Here is a 22,653-nt window from a genome sequence, read left to right as displayed (position 1 = left end):
GCACCCCAGAACCAGAGAGGAAGGAGCCAGATTCCAGGGTGCATCACCCGAGAACCACCCTTTTGCAATCTGGGACCCCTCGGGGGATGTCAGAGAGCTGGTTTCAGCCCCATTCCCACAGGCCAGGCTAAGGACCCCACCTGCCGGAGGGACCCCGCTCACTCCGCAGATGCCCTTCAAGCTGGGGCGCCGCCCTAGGTGCGGCTGGCCAGGGAGGGACCGGGGGAGGTTGGCTCCAGGGCGTGTCCAGCCTGTCTCGCTCAGTCCCACCCCGCTGGCCACCTTCTAATTAATTTCCTTTCAGTGTGCACGAATCCATGCACCGGGTCACTAGTTTAGAATAAAATGGCAGGAATAGGAATAATTTCTAATCCATTATCAACACTACTAATAAATAATCTAACCTACTCAGGTCAAATAGATAGCTTTCTAACTGAACTAAGTAAATTCCAAATATAGTAATTTCTTTGATACTGTTTTTAATGCAACAACTATGTGTTGAATGCACACTGTATGACCAGCATACCATACAATTGTGAGGAAGAATTGCTATCCTTCAGGGTGTGAAGAGAAAAGACTTTTTGGCTTTATGCCAAGATGGCCCAGGTCTCACCTGGTTGCCCCTAGATCAGTGGTCCCAACCGGTGGTGCATCCAAAAGGTTGGCGACTGCTGCCCTAGATGATTCCCCTCTCAGTTATGCCATTGTCAGGAAAGAGCCTTTGTATAGTTTGAAAATTGGTTCATTACCCCACAGGCAACAGAGATCTTCCGTCTGTGTTTATGACTGAACGCCTCACTGTTGAGAAGTAAAAATCAGCATTAAAGCAAAGAGCTTCAAGACACTTTTCTATGTAAGGTTCAAAACTTGATTCAACAAGGCACTTGTGAGATCATTGTGAATGTAGACAAACTATGTGTATGTAAGATTGCGTTATCCCCATTTTATAGATGAGGCAACTGAGGCTCAGAGAGGCTGAGTAACTTAACTAAGATGAAGCATGTGGTCAAGCCAGGAAGTGAATTTAGTGACCTGTAATTAAGTTTAGTTCACCATGTGCCAAGTACTTCCATATGACCACAACTATAGAAGTGAGTATTGACGGAACTTGCCATCACTGAATGCCAGTGTAGAGAAAAGACCCAAATATGTAAAAAATGCTATTATTAACAGTGATGCCCCAGAAAAGTCAAGAGTTTATTACAGCACTGTACAATCAAAAGAAAATGGTAGCCACAAATGTAAGCCATATGCATAATTTTCAGTTTTCCAGTAGCCACATTAAAAAACAAAAAGAGCCCTGGCTGGTGTTGCTCAATGGTTAGAGTGTTGGCCTTCGCACCAAAGGGTCCCAGGTTCGATTCCTGGTTGGAGAGGAGGCAACCAATGGATGTGTCTCTCTCACATTGATGTTTCTCTCTCTTTCTCGCTCTTTCTCTCCCCTCCCCTCACTCCCTCCCTCGCTTCCACTCTCTGAAAAGCAATGGAAGAAATATCCTCAGGTGAAGATTAACAACAACAACAACAACACAAAAACACAAACAAAAAACAAAAAGAAATAAATGAAATTAATTTTAACTTTAATAATATATTTTATTTAAACCAATATATTCAAAATTTCAAAATACAAGTTGGAACTATAATGAGGTATCTTACCTTATTGTTTTCGTATACGTCTTTGTGCGTTTTACATTTACATTTACATTTACAGCACGTCTCCATTCAGACCAGCCATTTTTCAAGGCCTCCACAGCTGCGTGTCTGGTGGCTACCACTTGGATGACACAGATGTAAACATTGCAGGAAACTGCATTTTCATACAGCACTGTACAGTACAGAAAGCAAAGTCTTCTCTCTAAAGCTGTATTTTTACCCTAATTATTTCTATGATATTTAAGAAATGTAGTCTTTGTTTTACTAATGTTATCATCCCCAGCACATGTAATAGATGCTCAAATATTTGCTGAACTTAAATGAACTTGGGCCTGCTGCCCAGGGTTATGTTTGGCTGGGTCTCCCCTGTTTTGTTCAGTATGAGAAAAGTGTTTTCTCAAGTTTAAAAGAAATTGGCAAGATCTGGCTGCTTGCCAGGAGGTCCTGCAGCTTTTTTATAAAGGCGTAATTGCTCTGACATTTTGTTATTCTAATAATGAAAGTAAATCTCAAAGCTTGAAGCGTCCATAAGGAAAGGCCTGATGCATTCCCTCTGGTGCTCTAATTAAAATGTGTACATTTAATTCTAATTAAAGACCTGGCACTTCGATTTACACGGTATACAATCATGTCAGTCCAAATCTTTGTACTTGCTTTTTAGGTCAAGCAACTGCCTGACTAATACACAGGATTATTCTTCTAGTCCGGTGGTTCTCAACTCAGGGCAGTTTTGCCCTCCAGGGACATTTGGCAGTGTCTGGAGATAATTTTGGTTGTCATTACTGGGGGGAAGGAGGGTATGTTGGCATTTAGTGGGTCTCAGAGACTGCTAAAGCTTTTACAGTACATAAGACATCCCCCCACAGCAAGGAATTCCCTGCCTCAAATGTCCACAGTGCAGAGCCTGAGAAACCCCCAAGTTGGATTCCTTCTCCATTCTTCCTGTTTCTTCCTCCATAAAAACAATTTAACTAGTTTAGACGTTCCTTGTTCTGTTCCCCAGAATAATCACTGTTGTTTGTTTTTCATTCTTCTAGTTGTTGTCTTTATAACTTTAATTAAAGTGTCTGTCAATCCTGGCTGCATGTTAGTCACCTGGGGAGCTTTTCAAAAATGCAGCTATCCATCCTGGACACAGACAATAGTGTGATGAAGGCCTATGGTGGGATGGGGGTTGGGTGGAGGGGGGCAAAGCGATGCGGGGGCAGGGGCGGTGAGATGGGGACATCTGTAGTACTGTCAACAATTTAAAAATGTAGCTATCAAGGCCACCAGGTTCTGATTTCATTATTCTGGGTTGGGGCCCCAGCACTGGTATATTTTTAAGGCTTCCAGGTCATTCTAATATGCAATCACAGTAGAAAAACACTAGTATACATACATTTTTATTTTTAATTTGCCATCTTAGATAATTTTTTATCCTCCATTAGAAAAGATGAGGGCATTTCTGAACTCACTCTACCTTCCATCCCTCCTTCCTCTTCTATCACCAAATTGTAGTTATTTTATTACCTTCACACATTTGAGATTTATACATTTTATATCATATTTTTAAAATAAATATATTTTTATTGATTTCAGAGAGGAAGGGAGAGGGAGATACAAACATCAATGATAAGAGAGAATCATTGATCAGCTGACTCCTGCACACCCCCACTGGGGATCAAGCCCACAACCTGGGCATGTGCCCGGACCAGGAGTCGAACTGTGACCTTCTGGTTCATAGATCGATGCTTAACCACTGAGCTATACCAGCGGCTTTATGTCATATTTTATGTTATGTATATGGATTGACTCCAAAATTTAAAACTTATCCTTAACACGTACAATTCTCAAGTGCCTTGAAATTGAGTGACTCTTTTTTCCATGTAACTTATTTTTCTTTTTTTTTAAATATATTTTTATTGATTTCAGAGAGGAAGGGAGAGAGACAGATAAAAACATCAATGATGAGAGAGAATCATTGATCGGCTGCCTCCTGCACGCCTCCTACTGGGGATCCAGCCTGCAACCCCGGGCATGTGCCCTTGACCAGAATCGAACCTGGGACCCTTTGGTCCACAGGCTGACTCTCTATCCACTGAGCCAAACCAGTTAGGGCTAACTTATTTTTTCTTGCTAGAAACTTTGAGGACTCTCTCCTTGGAGTTCTGAAATTTCACTTGTATATGCCCACCTATGAGTCTTTTTTATTCATTCCTCTGAGCCTCAGTAGGTCCTTTCAGATAAAGACTTGTAGCTGCCCTAGCCAGTTTGGGTCCCAGTTGTGGGAAGTTAGGGGTGACCAGGCCAGAAGGAGGGCAGTTGGGGGAGACCAGGCCAGCAGGGGAGGGCAGTTGCGGGGGACCAGGCCTTCAGGGGATGGCAGTTGGGGGGACCAGGCCTGCAGGGGAGGGCAGTTGGGGGGATACCAGGCCTGCAGGGGAGGGCAATTGTGGGGGGACCAGGCCTACAGGAGAGGACAGTTCCGGGAGACCCAGGCCTGCAGGGGAGGGCAGTTGCGGGGAGGGGGGACAAAGCCTGCAGGGAAGGGCAGTTGGGGGTACAAGGCCTGCAGGGAAGGGCAGTTGGGAGCCAGCAGTCCTGGATTGTGAGAGGGATGTCCGACCACCCTCAAGGGGTCCCAGATTGGAGAGGGTACAGGCTGGGCTGAGGGACACCCCCTCCACCCCCCCGTGCACAAATTTCATGCACCGGGCCTCTAGTGTTTTTATAAGCAGGCAGGTGAATTGACTGGCAACATTCTCTGTAGTGAGTAAATGAGGAGCCAGCAGGCAGCCAGGGGTCCCCCACCAGTGCTGCCCTTAGGAGGGTTTCATCTGCAAGAGTAGATTTCTGTATATTTCATTCCTGGGCAATAGTTGCCTCTCCCTTCCTTTCATCCATATCATATCTGGTGATGGTCTGGAGGTGCCTCAGTTTCTGCACTGCTTCTCTCTCAGGTCCTAGCATCCTTGCTAGAGGCTCTTCCTAGGAGATAGTTCACTGATAGTTGTGCTGGCAGGTACTCTTTTTCTGGGAAACCACAGGGAGGGGTGGTGTGTTCGCCATATACTCTAATTGTCCCATTTGTTCCTAAGACATTTTTTTTTTTAAGAAAAAGAGAGAGAGAGAGAGAGAGAAGAAAGAGAGAGAGAGAGAGAGAGACACCAATCGGTTGCCTCTCACGTGTGCCCAAACTGGGAACAAACCGAAACCTAGGTATGTGCCCTGACTGGGAATTGAACCCCGGAACTTCCAATGTACAGGACAATGCTCCAACCCAATGAGCCACATGGGCCAGGGCCTAAAGCAGTTCTTTAATGAAATGCCCCAGTCGGGACTTACCTCTGGCATCTTAGGCAGTTGTGTGCTAATTTCTCCATCAGTCTTTCTGTTTTCTGTATTTTAGCAATTCTTCAATATAATGGCCCTCTTTTCTTTTTTTTGCTTTCATGCTCTGTGAGGGTTCCAGTCACTTAAAAGTTATATCTTTTCCTCATGAAGGGAAAACTTGGGGAGCAAGGGGAGCAAGCAGGTGCATGTGTGCGGGCTGCAGGCTTGAACTGGGCCTCTCTAGTGGGTTTGCTGCTCTGAGTGATGACTTTGTTCCAAGAGTTATCTGAGGAGTTCTGATTTCTGGATGACCTGAAATGATATGACTAAATCAGTAGTGTCTAAAAGTCAGTAGTAAAGGTTTTCTTTTAATCCATTCATATAAGAAGGGGCAAAATGAAATAATTCTGAAATTAAATCCTTTGTACATATTTCCTAATGTTAAACTGCCTTTTCTCAAAAATAACATTGGTAGTGATAACAGATGGCAGTGGGGCGTTTGTTTGTTTGTTTGTTTGTTTGTTTTTTATGTCTTTACTCAACAAAGCAATGTTGTAATCCTATGTCAGTATTTTTTTTTTTCAGTTTTGCAGATATATGAAATTCATAAGTGTGGGCTGCTGGACTGAACAATTTTTTGAGTGTTTTTTTTTAAATATATTTTATTGATGTTTTTACAGAGAGGAAGGGAGACGGAGAGAGAGTTAGAAACATTGATGAGAGAGAAACATCAATCAGCTGCCTCCTGCACACTCCCCTCTGGGGATGTGCCCGCAACCAAGGTACAGCCCTTGACTGAAATCGAACCTGGGACCCTTAAGTCCACAGGCCGACACTCTATCCACTGAGCCAAACCAGTCAGGGCAATTTTTTGAGTTTTAAATTATCTTTTTGCTTTGAGATGAAAGTATGATTTAACTAAGTTTTTAAGTACTGTAAAAAAGACTCATTTAATTTAGGGGTGGGGAGTTCAGGAAATAAATCTTTAGAAACCCTAATGGTTATTTCCTTTTTGAATAATAAGGCTTTTGCAGATATGCTGAAAGTGAACAAGACCTTGAAAAGTCTAAACATAGAATCCAATTTTATAACTGGAGCTGGGATCCTGGCCCTGGTAGAGGCACTAAGAGAAAATGACACCTTGACAGAAATCAAGATCGACAACCAGGTAAGCTGACCCACAGGCTGCATGTGAAAGGTACGCCACAATGGAGTGAGTTAAAAGACAAAATTCTGTTGCTCGATTTTATGTTCTGGCTTTCCTATACATTATAAAAGCTGCAGGCCTGTGAGGGAGGAGGGGAGAGCATGTTCCTAATTAAGCATTGCACAGTGGGGCAACCTGAGCTATAAAGAGCCAGCTATCCCCCAGCCCTGGGCTGGTCAGGCCTAGAGGAGAAAGAGCAGGTGGGGGCAGAAGTATGACAGCTGCTTTGTTCAGCCGTCATCACTGTGGCCTCTCAGCAGGAATCTCAACCCATGCCTGCCCCAGCCTTGCTGTTGCCTATCACTGGGACTATGGCTACAGTGTGGCCACTCCCAGAGCCAGACTTCCTGTCCCTGGATGGAGGTTCCCAGAGCTGAAAGAGTAGAGCGGGCTCCTGCAAGCTGGTGCTAGCCACAGAGCCCATTTAAAGAACTTGGGGTTCTATGTCCGGCCGGCATGGCTCAGTGGTTGAGCATCGATCTATGAACCAGCGGGGGGTCACAGTTTGATTCCTGGTCAGGACACCCGCCCAGGTTGCAGACTCGATCCCCAGTGTGGGGCATGCAGGAGGCAGCCAGTCAATGATTCTCTCTCATCACTGATGTTTCTCTCTCCTCTCTCTCTCTCTCTCTCTCTCCTCCCTCTCTCTCTCTCCTCCCTCCCTCCCTCCCTCCCTCCCTCCCTCCCTCCCTCCCTTCCCCCTTCCTCTCTGAAATCAATAAAAATATTTTTAAAATAAATAAATAGAGGACTTTGGGTTCTAGAAGATGGCCTGGCTTAGAGTAGCATCGGACTCACCCACAGTGCGGTCATAATCTCAGCTCTGTTACAGTGTTTCTCAGGTTCCCATCACCATCCAAAGCAAGTTGTTTTTCCCTGGAGCCACCACTTCCTGTCCCCTGAAGAGACCTCTCTTTCCCAGCATCAGCCTGCCTGCCCTGCCTCCAGACTTGCTCTGCTGCTTCAGCTGGCTCCAGTTCACAGGGAGCAAGTCTCAGTTCTCGGCGTGTAACCCTGCTCCTTTGTCACAGGGAAGTGTCTACAGTGGGATTCAGTGAATCTGAGGGGTCTAGAAACTGTGCAGTAGGAAGAAAGGGCCCTGGAATGGAACTGAAAGAGGAGAGAGCAAGGAGACTTGTACTGCAAGCATTCTCTTGTGGGGTGGGAGGAGAGACATTGAGGGAAGTACCTGTTGAGAGTGTTCCCTGCATATCTGGGAAATTTTCTGGTCTAGACCCTCTAAGATCTGATAAAGCCCCAAGATCCTACTCAGGACCTTTTTTTTTTTCTTCAATATATTTTTATTGATTTCAGAAAGGAAAGAAGAAGGAGAGAGAGATAGAAACATCAGTGATGAGAAAGAATCATTGATCATCTGCCTCCTGCCTGCCCCACACTGGGGATTTGGCCTGCAACCCGGGCATGGAATGGAATCGTGACCTCCTGGTTCATAGGCCGATGCTCAACCACTGAGCCGTGCCGGCTGGGCCTACTCAGGGCTTTTGCCTAAGCCTGGAGACAGGTTCCATGGACAGCTCTACTCTGTTTTTTTGCTGACCAGGACAATAGGACTGTTCAGCCCTGTACTCCTCCCGAGGCTTGTTATTAGGGGAGTGGGAACCCCACCAGGAACAGACTTCCTCACCATCCCCAGAAGGGATGCATCACCAAAACAGCTTTCCAAATGCAGAGGTGTGGAGGGACGCCCAAGGGGAAGACCAGACACATTCAGGGGAAGCTGATGCTGTGTATGTTGGTGTGTGTCCAGCTGCTAGTAAATTAAAGGTCATCAGGAAGCAGGAGAGCAGGAACACAAGTGAGAAAAATGCCAAAGGAAAAGAAGTGATAGCTCAGGGATATTTATCAACTAGAGTAGTATCAGGAAGAAGTTGAGCTCTCTTAGTAAACATTCCCAGGAGATCTAAGACAGAAGTGGACACTTTATCCCAAAGTATATTTAACTTCTTGTGTTGGCTTAGGCCATAGTGAAACCCCATATCTGAAATAACGTTCTGGATACTCTGTTCCTAGTTCCTTGTAAAATACCATCTATTTAGGGTTGCTAGATAAAATACAGTTAACTTGAATTTCAGATAAGCAACAATTAATTTTTAGTATAACTATATCCCAAGTATATCATGGGACATAACTTATACTAAATTATTTATTTGTTATTTATTGAAATTCAAATTTAACTGGGTGTTCTGTATTTTTATTTGCTAAATCTGACAACCTTACATGTAGTGAGTGAGCTGAAATCCTAAAAATTTAGAATAGAGCAGCTTTTTCTAATGCATGTGAAGAAGACCCTAAAATACAGTCTCTCTTAAATCCCCTCTAGATCCAGTAGGGAGCGTGCAGGAGGCAGCCAATCGATGTCTCTCGCTCTCCCTTCGTGTCTCTCTCTCTCTCTCTCTCTCTCTCTCTCTCTCTCTCTCTCTCTCTCTCTCTCTCTCTCTCAAATCAATAAAAACATTTTTAAAAAATAATAAGCCCTGGCTGGTGTGGCTCAGAAGTTAGAATGTCAGCCCAAATACCGAAGGTTCTCGGGTTTGATTCCCGGTCAAGGGCAGGTACCTGGGTTGTAGGTTCGATCCCCGCCCCAGTCAGGGCATGTGCAGGAGGCAACCAATCGATGGGTCTCTCTCACATCAATGTTTCTCTTTTGCTCTCTGTCTTTCTCTCTCTTTTCCCCATCCTTCTCTCTCCCCCTTTCTCTCTTTTCCTCACTCTCCCTTTCACTCTCTGTAAAAATTAATGGAAAAAATATCCTCAGATGAAGATTAACAAAAATGAAACAAATAAATAAATAAAACCCATCTAAAGTATCATCCTTACCACCCCTCTTCAGTCATCTAGGCATGGATTTGTGTAATTTTTCAACCTTAGTCCCCCAGTATGCCTCTGAAATGGCTTCTCTTTATCCGTGACAAGAAGAGGATTAAGTTCTAGAACAACTGGAAAAATGTTTTGCTTTATTTTAAGAATGAGGAAATTCATAAACAAACCTTGATTTCCATCCACAGTTTTGTTCACTGACTCACAGACTGATAGAAGTAAATCTCCATTTCCTCCTCTGTCTAAGGAAGGGTTTGAAATAAACTAATCTCTAAGACAGTTTCCTCAGGCAGGGCCAGCAGCTGAGACCCAATTACTATCTTTGCAGCAGGACACTGCACCAGAATGGAGGCCTGCTGAGAACCCCCCACCGTGTGGGTTCCAGCTAAATATGTAATGACTTAATCGGGTGCCCGGTGAGAACAATCGGTAGTGCATATTCATGCATAAATAAATTGGAGTAGTGAAAAGAGGTTACTTAAAGAAAAACAGACGGTGCCCTGGCCAGTGTGGCTCAGTTGGTTGAGCATCATCCCCTGCACCAAAAGGTCACTGGTTTGATTCCTGGTAAGGGCACATGCCCAGGTTGCAGGCTCAATCCCCAGTGAGGGTGCATTTGGGATGTGGAGGTACATGCAGGAGGCAACCAATTGAATTGATGTTTCTCTCTCTCTCCCTCTCTTTTCCTCTCTCCCTCTCAGAATCTATTTTTAAAAAGACATTAATAAAAATAAAAACAAAAGGTGATCTGAAGAACTGTATGCTTAAACTTTTGTTTCTTTTTTTCTTTGTAATTAGTGACTTAATAAAAAAGAAACATACTATCCAAATTATAAGAAATTCTGGTGCTCATTTAGTGTCCCTGAGTTTATACAACACAGAAGACCTCAAATAAAAAACAAACAAAAAAACAACCCAGGCTGAGAAAGGAAGATGCCCTATATTATATTACTTTCTCCCCCTCTTTTACATGCCCCCCAACATAATTTTCAGCTCCTTCAGCCTTTTTATCAACATGCCATCCTCCAAGTTATCCAAGTGCTGGACTCCAAATGCTTGAGATTTGTAAGGAGAAGTAAAGGGACTTTTACATCAGCCCTCTCAGTCAGCCACGTCCACCATGAGCTCCTGCTGCCCTTGGTAGCACCACTTTGGCCCATTCCAGGGGCAGAAGCCAGAACTGTGGCAGCCCCGACCTGAGGTTGGATCTCAGTCCTTAATACAGTCCCATTGTTCGAAAGTGTGTCATGAGCTAAAGTTGCTCATGATACTGAGGTCAGTATCTCTTACTTTATTGCTGCTCCTCCCTCCCATAGATCCGCATTGCTTAGAATGCTGACTCCACCCTGTGGCTCCCAAAACTGTTGTCTTACTGGAAGTACCACATTTTGTTAATATCTTGGCAAGAGACTCATTTGACAGGTTGTTAGATGAAAAGAAAGATAAAGAGCAAAGGACACAAAAACTTTCTCCATAAACTTTTATCCTTCATCTACCCCATACTTAAAATTCCCAAATTTAAAAGGTATTAAAGCAATCCAGTTGCCTAATACTGGCACAGAAATAGAGTGGCAGGGTAATAGAGTCCAGAAACACTCAAGTATACCTAAGAATTTTGCAACAAAGAGGTATTTCAAATCATGGAAGAAAAATGAAGTAAAAGATGGTGGGACAATTTGCTACTAGAATCCATTTTGGAACAAAATAAAGTTGGTGTTCTATTTTAATTCCTTTTTTAAACATACTTTTATTGATTTCAGAGAGAGGGAGAGAGACAGAGAGATAGAAACATCAGTGATGAGACAGAATCATTGATTGGCTGCCTCCTGCACGCCTCCTACTAGGGATCAAGCCTGCAACCCAGGCATGTGCCTTTGACTGGAATCGAACCCACGACCCTTCAGTCTGTAGGCTGACACTATCCACTGAGCCAAACTTGCTAGGGTGTATTTTAATTCTTATATTAAAATTCATTTCAGATGAAATAAGATTTAAATATTACAATATGCAAAATCATAAAACAAGTGGAAAATATCAGGAGTGGAGACTTTCTAAACATGACATAAAATCTAGATTGATAAATTTGACCATATGAAAGAGAGAAAATGTCTTTAATCAAAAAAAGAAGGAAACTGAACAAAGTATTTTCAGCAAATTTGACAAAGGGCTAATTTCCTAATATATAAGAAATTTACAAGCCAATTTTTTAAATAAAAAAAAAAGCCGAGGAAAAATGGGCAAATTACAGAGATTGGTAGTTAAAAAGAAAAAAAAAAAGAAATACAAATGTATGAGAAAATTAATTGTTCTTATTCATAATTTGAGAAAAGCAAATTAAAGCAATTAAATATATACAAGTAAAATATAAGTTTCACTTATTGGATTGACAGGGATGAAAAGATTGATAATATCCCATGTTGGTTAGAGTAAGGAAAACAGTAACTCAAACACTGTTAGCAAGTGTAAAAATTGCCATGGCCTTTGAGGATAAGTCAATAATATGTCAAAAATTAAAACATGCTTCCCTAACCGGTTTGGCTCAGTGGGTAGAGCATCGGCCTGTGGACTGAAGGGCCCCAGGTTCGATTCTGGTCAAGGGCATGTACCTTGGTTGCGGGCACATCCCCAGTAGGGGGTGTGCAGGAGGCAGCTGATCAATGTTTCTCTCTCATCGATGTTTCTAACTCTCTATTCCTCTCTGTAAAAAATAAATAAAATATATATTTTTAAAAAATTAAAACATGCTTACACCTGGATCCTGCTGAAATTTGCCTCCCAGGCACACTTGCAGAAATGCCCCAGGATACACTGTGTGTGCATGGGAAGGTCCCTGCAGCATGGTTTGCAATAGTAGAAATGAAAAGCTATATAACAAACAATCGTTAGGACCTAGCTGCAGACATTATGATGCATTACTACAGTGGAAAGCTGGGCAGCTGTCCAATGAGGTAAACATGTATTTACCTACATGAAAAGGTGTTATTAATCTTAAAAAGAAAAACATCTTTCAGAACAATATGCTACTAGAATCCATTTCTGTGAAAAAAAAAATAGGTGTACATAAGATTACATAGACATGTGAATGCATAGAAAATTTTTAAGACTACATACTATATACCAAACTGGCTTTCTCTGTGGGGAATGGGAATATTAGGGGAAGGGAGCTTTTATATTTTACTAGAGGCCTGGTGCACAAAATTCGTGCACTGGGGAGGGTGTCCCTCAGCCCAGCCTGCACCCTCTCCAATCTGGGACCCCTCTGCGGATGTCCGACTGCCGATTTAGGCCCAAACCCGTATGGCCTAAACCGGCAGCCGGACATCCCTCTCACAATCTGGGACCACTGGCTCCTAACCGCTCGCCTGCTTGCCTGCCTGCCTGATTTCCTCTAACCACTTCTGCCTGCCAGCCTTATCGCCCCCTAACTGCTCCCCTGCTGGCCTGATTGACACCTAACTGCTCCCCTGCCAGCCCAATCACCCCCAACTGCCCTTCCCTGCAGGCCTGGTCGCCCCCAATTGTCCTCCCCTGCAGGCCTGACCCTCCCCAACTGCCCTCCCCTGCAGGCCTGGTCGCTCCCAACTGTCCTCCCCTGTCGGCCATCTTGTGACAATGTGGGGGCGGCCATCTTGTGACAATGTAGAGGTGGCCATCTTGTGACGATGTGGGGTGTGGCCATCTTGTGATGACATGGGGGTGGCCATGTTGTCACAGTGTGGGGGCGGCCATCTTGTGATGCAAGGGCGTGAGGATCAATTTGCATATTACCTCTTTATTTTATAGGATGCACTTCATTGTTTGCTATTTCTAAATAAGCCTGTCCTTTTTACTTAAAAATATTTAATGAATATATTATGAAAAAAATACTGTGTCCCTTAAATTTAATTTTAAATTCTTATTTTTACATGCTGCCATTTTTAAAAATCTACTTTTAATGTTTTTATTACTCTATGTCTCACCTTAAAAGACAAGCAAAATATCTCTTTTCACAAGTGTGAAAATATCTCTTTTCATAAAGAAACGTGATTACTTTTCTGTAGTCCAGTAACCCCTTCAGTGTGTGATAACTCACTTGACTGTGGTGAAGCCTCTTGGGTATCTCCTAGTGAGACTCTGCTGAGAGAGAACGGCTCATTATAATTGATAATCTTTAATTATTTTTGGATATGGATCCCAGAATAGAAAATTCAGTAATTGGATTGATTGCTATAAGATAGTTTTCCTATTAAAAAACACCCTTTGTTTAAACCGTAAACACTGGGGTAAATTGGAAACACCAAATACTGGTTTTGCTTTCATTTTATATCTGGAATCATCTTTTCCTTCATAAATAATTGGCTTAGTCCTCTCAGCTGATTTGGCTATCTATCTGTCAGGTTTTGCTTCTAGACAAGGAGCAAATGACTGCATGGAAGAAAATATCTCAAGTGACTTTTTCCCATTCATTTGGAGACTTTTGGCTCTTTGTTTTGTTTGTTTGTTGTCCAACAAGTAGCCACGTATCTTTTCCACACAAGTAACTGTTTTCTCGTTCTTCTTGGTCATCCTATGTATGTACCTGCACCTGCAACCAGAGACAGCAGTTGGGAACAGCTGTAGAGATGGAAATTGCCCAGATGCTCGAGGAGAATTCAAGGATCCTCAAATTTGGATATCAGTTTACCAAGCAAGGGCCACGAACAAGGGTGGCAGCTGCCATCACAAAGAATAATGACCTGGGTAATGCGGGCATACTATGGTGCTGTTAGCAACTAGAAAAGCATGATGATCATTCATTTCTCCACTTCAGCTCTAACATATCACCATCCCACTGGCCTTTAGTGCTAGCCCTTCATCAAAGGCAAACTATTACATGGTCATGGGACTCTTCATCATCTTCACAGTTTAAGCTTTATTGTAGCATTCTCTCAAGAACTGTTTGTTCTTTTTTTCAGACAACCTGTGATTTTTGCTTGGTTTCCTTTATGTATTTGCTTCTTCTTTCCTTACTTATTGCATGTAATCACCCTCTGCTGTTATCTACACCAGAAGATGGACACAATGGCATGGACATTCCCAATTCACTTCGTTTGTGCCTGACTGTGCTTCTGTAGTTGGGTTTAAATATGGTTATGCCTGATACTTTGGTAATTTACATGTGAACTGAACTAAAGGAACTATGCTATGAAGGGAAACTCAGAGGTAGCTTTTTCAGTTAGCCTCTCGTTAATGTTACCTGCTGCCCACTCTTTGCTGAGGATCTGTGGCATTTCTTCTGTTCACATGAGGTGGGGCATGTCCTAGTCAACCACAGCACAGAAGAATGGGACAGGTTGGGAAGGCTTGGTCTGGGGACATCCCCGCCACTTAAAGCAGCATAGCAAAAGGGCATCCAGGTGTAGACAGTCCACTTGGCAAGCAGTTAGCCAATAGCAGGCCTCAGTCCCAAGTTTGAGGTTCAGGGTCAGAATACCAGACCTTGGACAGGAGGAACTAGGCACAGTGTTCTACGAAGTATGGTGCTGGCCTCAGGGAGGATTCAGATAGTAGACAAGATAGAAGCTGAAGGGTTAGAACCAGAAGGGAGCAGGTAAAGTTAGTGTCCAGCTCTCTGCCTGCACATACTGAGCCAAGACCCTGAGGCCCAGCCAAAGAGCAATGTGTGGCATCTGGAGGCTGGCCGGGCAGATGGCAGTGCTTGCCTTTGGGCTGCAGAGGGTGAGGCTAAGGAGGCATCCCAGCAAACAGGGCTTTGGGGAAGGGTGGAGGCAACAGTCGGAAGATGTTTAGGAAAAGCGGAGGGGGTCCACAGCTGAACAACATGGAGACCAAAGAAGAACAGGCACAACGAGAAGTTTGAAGTAAATGGAGGGGCCATCCCAGCCCAGGAGCAGTAACTGTGGGCTAGACCTTTGCATTTTCGCAGCCTAGGCAGTAGGCTGAGCTATTTAAAGTGGAGAGTTGGGGCAGGGCCACAATCAGGGCACCATTTCTGCCAAATCCAAGAAGATGAGAGTAGCCCTCCTGCTACCCACTAGAGGAGCCTGCAGGCGGGGAGGTGAAAGGGGGAAGAAGACGGTGGCAGAAACTGGGAATGGGCAGCCAGTCAACTTCTTGGATACTAAGAACCAGCTTAAGGGAACCTTAATCTCTAAGTTTGGTTGCCATCTGAATCACACCTTCCTTGGAGGTTGATATTTAGGAGATTTGATTCAAAACAGGTTTAGAAACTTTGAACTTTCGATTGCAGATCCTCCTGGTCTGCAAGCCATAATCAGAATTAACGGGTTGTGAATGTGTCATCCTGGGGCATTAAAGCTAATAGGTGATTGAGTTGCACAGAAGCTGAGAAGGGCTGTGGATAAGTGACCAAGAAAATATTTGGAAGTTCACTGCATTGTGGATCTATTCTACTCCGTAGAACTGGGAAAGTCCTAACATTCAAATTCTCAACTATCAGACATAGCTTTATGTAAATGTAAATCCAACACCACATTCTTAACTAAGAATGAGAGAATAATCCAGTGGGTAATTGAATATTGAAACTTAAGGTAACTGGATCCTCAAGTGTGTGAGATTGCTGTTCTGTGTGATTAATGTTGTTTATCTGAAATTTTAGGAGTATCCCTTCACTTTGTCATTTTAACCTTTCTTTCTTTCTTACCTAGTTCGTAAAAAGCGAGTTGAAGGAGACCGAAAGTAAGTTTCTACAAGAGGCGAAGTTTCACCACGGCGGCCATTTAAAAGCGAACAAAAGCGCTTCTCCTTCCCCACCGGGACTGTTTTATCAAAGGTTCATTTCCGTTAACCACAAAGCTAATATTTAATTTTTATTCTTTTTTAGCACTACTTATTTATCTGGGATTTTTAAATACATACGGTTGTTTTATTTGCTCGTGGGCACCTCTGGCAACTTGCACCAGTGGACATAGGCAGGTCATAGTGGGTGACAACAATTGAATAGTGGGTGACAACCATTAACCACTTTCATATTGGGTTGTCTCGCTTACATGAACTTTTTATAACCACTAAAAGGCATTTAGTATGTAAGTGTGTTTGTAACTGATTATGATAGAGGCCTACCTCTGTTTACATGCATAGCTTTGAGTTAGGCTAAATACAGCAGAAGTGTTCTGCTGACCATATAAGAAGTTAGTATTGCCAATCTTTCACAGGGTGAGAAACGCAACCCAATTTAGCACAAATTCTTAGTTCCAGAAATATCACTGAATGCACATGCCCCACTGATCAAAAATCAATGGGATCATCTTCATAAAAACAAGACAGCATTATGATACTTTAACATAGCCTTAGTAAATAAGTATAAAATGTTTATCAACCCACAAATATAGCTTCAAGACAGACTCACGGGTAGCACAATGAATTGGCACACCTACTTTACTAATTATTCAACATAAATTCAATCTTTAACATGTCTCTGAATGATAACTTTTTACAAAGCTGTTTTAAAGTTGTCCAGACAGGATGGGATATTTTTAAGTTTTAGTAAGAGGGAGGCTTTTAAAACAGTACACGCCCAAATAAAACAATAATAATTGTACATTAATCAAGGCTATCTGATACACATTATTTTGTCAAATTTTAGAAGGATTTATTGCTTTTTCTTTAGTGTAACAAGATTGTAGGATAAAAGGTGAACATTCAAGTTAATTATACCGATTTTTTTCTACATGGCATGATCCATCCAGATACTTGCAAACATCAGGAAAAAGTGTGAATTATCACTTATCCAGATGTTTGTCATCTCAAGAACGAAGGCTGTGAAAGTACAGCGTCAATGATTGCATGGTAGTATGCATTAATCTTGTAGCAGTCAGATGCTGAAATAAGGAAGCAAGTGATAAGTGCACATGTCTCTGATAACTGTCAGTGCCCAAGGCTGTAATTGGTGGCACTCTTAACACTAGCTTTTATGTCTCCCTTTCTTATTCCCTTCTCCCGTTCCTTCCAACTCATTCTCTTTCTTCTTTTCTCGGTAATGCTGAGTCTTGTAAAGGCGGCATTCCTAGTGCTGGTAACAGCTGGAGCTAAAGGTGTTGCTGACTCTGGCAGAAGGTGGGCCCAGCCCAGGATTTGTTTAGTAATTGAGTGTTCTTGCGTTGCTTGATAGCAGTAAAACAAGTTTTAAAAAATGATAAATTAATTCACATATCATTCCAGCTAGCTTGTAGAACACATGGGAACAGTTTCAGATAGATAGCCTTTATAAAATTGGATATTTACCTATATTTTAAGTACTCACATTTGTAACCCTAAAATTCTTTGAAACATCTCATTTTCTTGAGAATATTTTACATTTTTGAGGGACTAATGAGCAGAACCTGTTGACATTTTTAGAACCCTAAAAATTCTTTAGTTTTCCACTATGTCTCCCTATCTATACCAAAAAAAAAAAAAAAAAAAAAAAAAAAAAAAAAAGCACAGTAAATAGTATTTAATGGTTTTCAGTCTGATTTTTCCTTTCCCCTTATTTACTTAGGTGTGGAATGTTGGAGCCAGCTCATACAGGCTTACTGGTTATTAAATTTTCAAGAATTTTGCGAACTGGTTGTTAAACATGGCCATTATTAAAAATTAAATGTCATATACTTACAATCAAGTAAGTTGTATTAAAAACAAAAAGTAATACTCAAAAGTACATTTACTATTTCCTGTGCTCTTAAGACTGTTTGCATCTGTTGTTGTCAGTATGGCAGACATGCTATAATGCTGTACTATTTACATCTCTTCTGAACTCAGAAGTTCAGGACCTCTTGCTGGGAGTTTGAAATTGGCCATGGTGGTGGGAGTATTTACACCAAGGAAATTAGCAAATTTTACAAATCAGGGCTTCCTCCTATCCCGTGCCCCCAGTTGTTGGTTTATAAACACGCATCAGCAATGTATACAACTCTTTGTGTGTGTGTGTGTGTGTGTGTGTGTGTGTGTGTGTGTGTGTGTGTGTGTGTGTACATATGTTTTGGTTACCATGTTGCCAAAGGGGAGACCATTTCTCTTCTGTTTCTTTCTCCTAGTACTTTAGATTCATTGCAGATATATTTAAGTGCTAAGTCCCTGGCATGACCCTGCAAATAGGACTTTTTCCTTTCTTTTCTCATTCACTCTTATTCTTACCTTCACCCCTAAGGAATCTTGAATTCTACAGAGTGTTTTCTGCAGCCCCAGGGTGCTGTAGATTGGGGGCTAAAGCAGTTTCTGACAAACCCTGGCAGAAAGTAAGAAAAAAATCAGAATTTAATAGTGACTGTACTTCAGTTGTTGATAGTATTAAAGCAAGATAATGGGGTATTATCAAAATTTAGCACTGTTTTAGCTTGTAAAATAGTTGGCCCACATGTAATAGAATCTATGAAATCTAATATTTATATCTAATCATTTTATCTTAATATTACCTGTGTTTTAAAAGTAGCTTGAAAGGTGACATTTTCATGAGTATTCACATATTAAAGATAACTATTAGAAGATAAACTTACATTTTGGAGAGCCTATAAATCATTTAATTAGCCTAGGACTTTATCTCTCGAGCATCTTCCCAAAGTGTGCAAGTAGTTTTTTCATTACTATGAGCATGATTAACCCCTTACCATTCATCATGGTGGTACATAACGTATATAAAATATTTTTATATGTATGCATTTGCCAAATATGATGCTGAGATATTTGGCAACATCAACTGATTGAAGGGAGATGATCTCTTCCCAGACCACCTCCTTCCCTCTTTTAGATGTGGATAGGCCCACAGTAAGTGCAGAATCACTCACCAGGACCTGCAGGCTCATATCACAACATGACTTGTAAAAGGTGACTTTTAGAAGACAAATTCTGGAAGTCTGGAGATCACATCACTAGTCCAGCACTACATCTCCCCACCGTACGGAAGTGTGTAAAGGATGCTGTTTCATCGTCATAGGCATGAGTAAATCTTTTCCTTTTATCTTGTTAGGGCCTAATGTAAATAAGAGTGTGTGTGTGTGTGTGTGTGTGTGTGTGTGTGTGTGTGTGTCGCCAAATATCTAAATAACTAGGTGTTTGGCTACATCTGGACAACCGATTGAAGGGGGATGCTCTCTCCCAGCTCCTTGTCCCTTGTCCTTTTTAGAGTTGCTGCGGGCCCAGGTTAATGTGAAATCACTCCCTAGAGTTTGCATTTTAGGTCATCACCCCCCAAATTTCACAGTGTGCATGGACAACAACCTTAGGGAATAAAGATTAGAAACTTTGCAATCATTTCATTGTGTCAGCACCAAATCTCTCCATATGCCTAAAGTGTATAAGTAGAAGCTCTTTCATCTTCATCAACATGATGCAGCCCTTTCCTTCCATCTGTGTAGGGTACACTCTATATAAGTGTTTTGTACATAAAGGTCACTAATTACTGTATGGAGCTACTTGGCTAAAGCTGGACAACTGATTGAAGGGAGATGCTGTCTCCCTGGCCCTCTTCCCTTATCCCTCTCAGAGTTGCTGCAGGCCTAGCTTAGGTAGAGAATTACTAACCTGGAGGGGCACGTGCAGCTCACCCATCTGAGAGCACACAGATTATTGTACAATAAAAGCCCATCTCCACTTCAAAATTCAGAAATCCCAAATGCCTATACTCCTCAAAACCATAACCCTAAGGGAAGCCTGGAACACCAGATGACAGCGGCAGCTTCTCTTCCAGGCAGAAGCGTGGCCCCTGGCAGGGCACCAGCATTAGGGAGACCCGTGTGCTCTGAATAACTGCCAAAAGATCGGGTCCGACGCTCAAACTTGAAAACACTGTTAAGCATCAGCATGCTTTAAATTCACAGAAGAGTTTGCAGATATTTCCTTCTTCGTGGATATGGGTGCTTAGCCCTCTCCTAGGCACTGTGAGGGGGACAGGAAGTACAAAAACTCTGGATTGATACAATTCTTGGGTTTTGAGGGTAGAGTACCTTTTTGCAAAGTGGATACCATCTTTAGTGCAAGTATTTATGGCATCAGCACCAATGGGCAGGGGTGGTAAGTTGTGAATTCTGGGTTCTGTGGCCTGTTACCTGTACTCAGTGGAGCTGTTTCTGGAATCGGGTTTTAAGTCACGATCCTGAAGCTTCCTTCCTCTCATACACTAATGATGCAGTAATAGCTACTTTCCTTTTTTTTAAAATCTTTATTGTTGAAAGTATTACATAAGTCCCCTTTTTCCCTCATTAACCTCTTCTAGCCTGCCCCCCTGAGGCCTTCACCACCCTTTTGTCTGTGTCTATGGGTTATGCATATATGCATACAAGTTCTTTGGTTGATCTCTTGCTACTTTCATTTTAATGAGCAGAGAACTAAGATGAAATATTTTAGCTCTGCCTTCCAGTGGCAGTTTTTCCTTTTGCCCCTCATTTCAAATCTCCCCACCACATACCATGCCATCCTCAAAGCTAAAGGACTGAGACACGTGCAAAGAAAAGGTGTGAGAACGAATGGAAGCATCAGGCAGAGCATTCTGGGTGAAAATCACATGATCCCCTCCCCCAACAAACCGGAGGGAGGAAAGTACCTAGAACCCAGGATGGATTCATTGTTTTCTTGCTACCAGCTCTGGATTAGATTGGGTTTCGATTGTGGTTCAGGAGTTTACTAAAGTGGAGAGGCTGAGTGAGGTGGAAAAGGAAGATGGAAATTAAAGGTCTTAACTTGCATAACAGCAGAAGTAACTCTGCTCAGCTTTCCTCTTTCCCATCTGCCCATAACATCAATGATTGAACATTCAGTAGATGGACGGAGGCGGAGTTCCAAGGTTTAAACCTTCCTCTGGGTACTGTGCTAGAAAGACTGTACATGCACCAGAGATTTATCCCAGTTTTGTGGTGCATCATTGATTTGGGGGAGGGTGAAGGAGACTAGACATTTCTCTGGTATCTTCCATGGTAGTCATTCTGAGCACTTAGGCTTTGCTAGTTGGTCTGGTGGAGGAGAACCATATTAACAGATTTAGAGACTGACTCCTAATCCTATCACTGACACTTAGCAGGTGTATATGATCATTTAATTGCCTGCCAATTATCCTATATAATAAAAGGCTAATATGCAAATAGACCGAACAGCAGAACAACTGGTCACTATGACGTGCACAGACCACCAGGGGGCGGGTGCTCAAGGCAGGAGCTACCCCCTGGTGATCAGTGTGCTCCCACAGGGGGAACGCCACTCAGCCAGAAGCCAGGCTCAGGAGCAGCGAGCAGTCAGGAGTGAGGGCTCCCGGACTGCGAGAGGGTACAAGCCAGACTGAGGGACCCTCCCCGAGTGCACAAATTTCATGCACCAGGCCTCTAGTAGACTATAAAGGGGGAAGAGCATTGGATTTGGATTCAAGAAACCTGGACACTTGGCTCCACACTTTCTTAGCTGGGTGACTCAAGCCTAAGTTCTTCAGCTATATTATAATGGGAACAATACCTTCACTAACTACCTCACAGAGTTGTGGTGAGAATATAATCAGCTAGCAGGATGAAAATACTATACTGGAAAGGACTGTACAAAAGTGGGAGATCATTTTTATTATCTACTAGAGGACTGGTGCATAAAATTCGTGCACGGGTAGGGTCCCTAGGCCTGACCGGCAATTAGGGCCTATCAGGGCCTCCAGCTGCCGGCCGGGGCCTTCCTTCCAGCTGCCAGCCAGGGCCTTCCTTCCCCAGCTTCCAGCTGCCCCCTGGTGGTCAGCACACATTATAGCGAGCAATCGAACTACCAGTCTCCCAGTGGAACTCCCAAGGGGACACTTTGCATATTAGCCTTTTATATATATATTGATTCACTAATATTTTCCTCTGCCTCTTGAATCTTTTCTTTTCCTCTGACCAACAATTACATCTTCCACATCTTTTTTAGTATGGGGAATGGAAGCATGAGTATGATGTAGAGGACTGGGATTACTTTATTTTCCACAAAGACATGGGAGAGGTGGTTGATGGGGCAGTGTGTGTTATATACCAGTGATGTGTGTGGTAGGGCGTTTTCCTGAGTCACTTTGACATCTCCTTGGGACAGGACAGGACCCTTGCAGAGAGCCCAGGGTTGGACACAGGGGGAAGCAAACAGTGACGAGGGTCTGGGACACTGCTGCCCTCCTGTCAGCTCTGTCGCCATTCAGGGTGGGGCAGGCTGTGGCCTGAGGTGTGACTAGGGGGCTAGGAGAAGACTGTCGTTGGGGCTCCAGCAGCTGTGTAACGGGCTGAGCTCTGGTAGTGAAGGGAAGACAGTATCACTTGTGAGATCAGCTCTCCTGGGCAGCAGCTGCCTTGTTATCACCAGCAACCTTAGCCCTGGCCAGTATTATTTTCTGCTAAGAAGGATCTTGAAACCTAGCCTCACAGGACTTTCACAAGCACTTGGAGACAGGGACTCTCATCAATCTTTGTACCTTTAGTAACATCTAGTAAGGTGCCTTGTACAAAATAGGTGCTTAATAAATGTAGCTTGAATTGTCCTCCAGCTCCAAAAAATAAATAAGTAAAAATGCTCCATTTGTCACCATGTATTTTTGGAAAACAATGCTGATTTGGATATCAGTTGTGTGTGACTTTGGGCAAGACTTTCCACCTATCTTGACTTCATTTCGTCTGGAAAACGAAGTGAGCGGATCAGATGCTGTCTAAGGTCCCTTCCAGCTCCTGAATCTT

At 42.9% G+C, this 22,653-nt stretch overlaps 1 protein-coding gene across 1 annotated transcript in view; it reads left to right on the top strand.

The window, feature by feature from the left end:
* Positions 1-15,695, top strand: part of TMOD2 (tropomodulin 2) — a 57,849-nt gene extending 42,154 nt beyond the window's left edge. Inside the window, exons 8-10 of the mRNA XM_054715531.1 lie at positions 5,993-6,136; positions 13,588-13,732; positions 15,661-15,695. Of these exons, the coding sequence (XP_054571506.1) occupies positions 5,993-6,136; positions 13,588-13,732; positions 15,661-15,695 (324 nt within the window). The remainder of the gene's footprint in view (positions 1-5,992; positions 6,137-13,587; positions 13,733-15,660) is intronic.
* The last annotated feature ends 6,958 nt before the right edge of the window (positions 15,696-22,653 follow it).

The sequence above is a fragment of the Eptesicus fuscus genome, chromosome 5 (assembly GCF_027574615.1).
Source record: "Eptesicus fuscus isolate TK198812 chromosome 5, DD_ASM_mEF_20220401, whole genome shotgun sequence".
NCBI lineage: Eukaryota > Metazoa > Chordata > Mammalia > Chiroptera > Vespertilionidae > Eptesicus > Eptesicus fuscus.
This window is presented reverse-complemented; position numbering and strand designations above follow the sequence as displayed.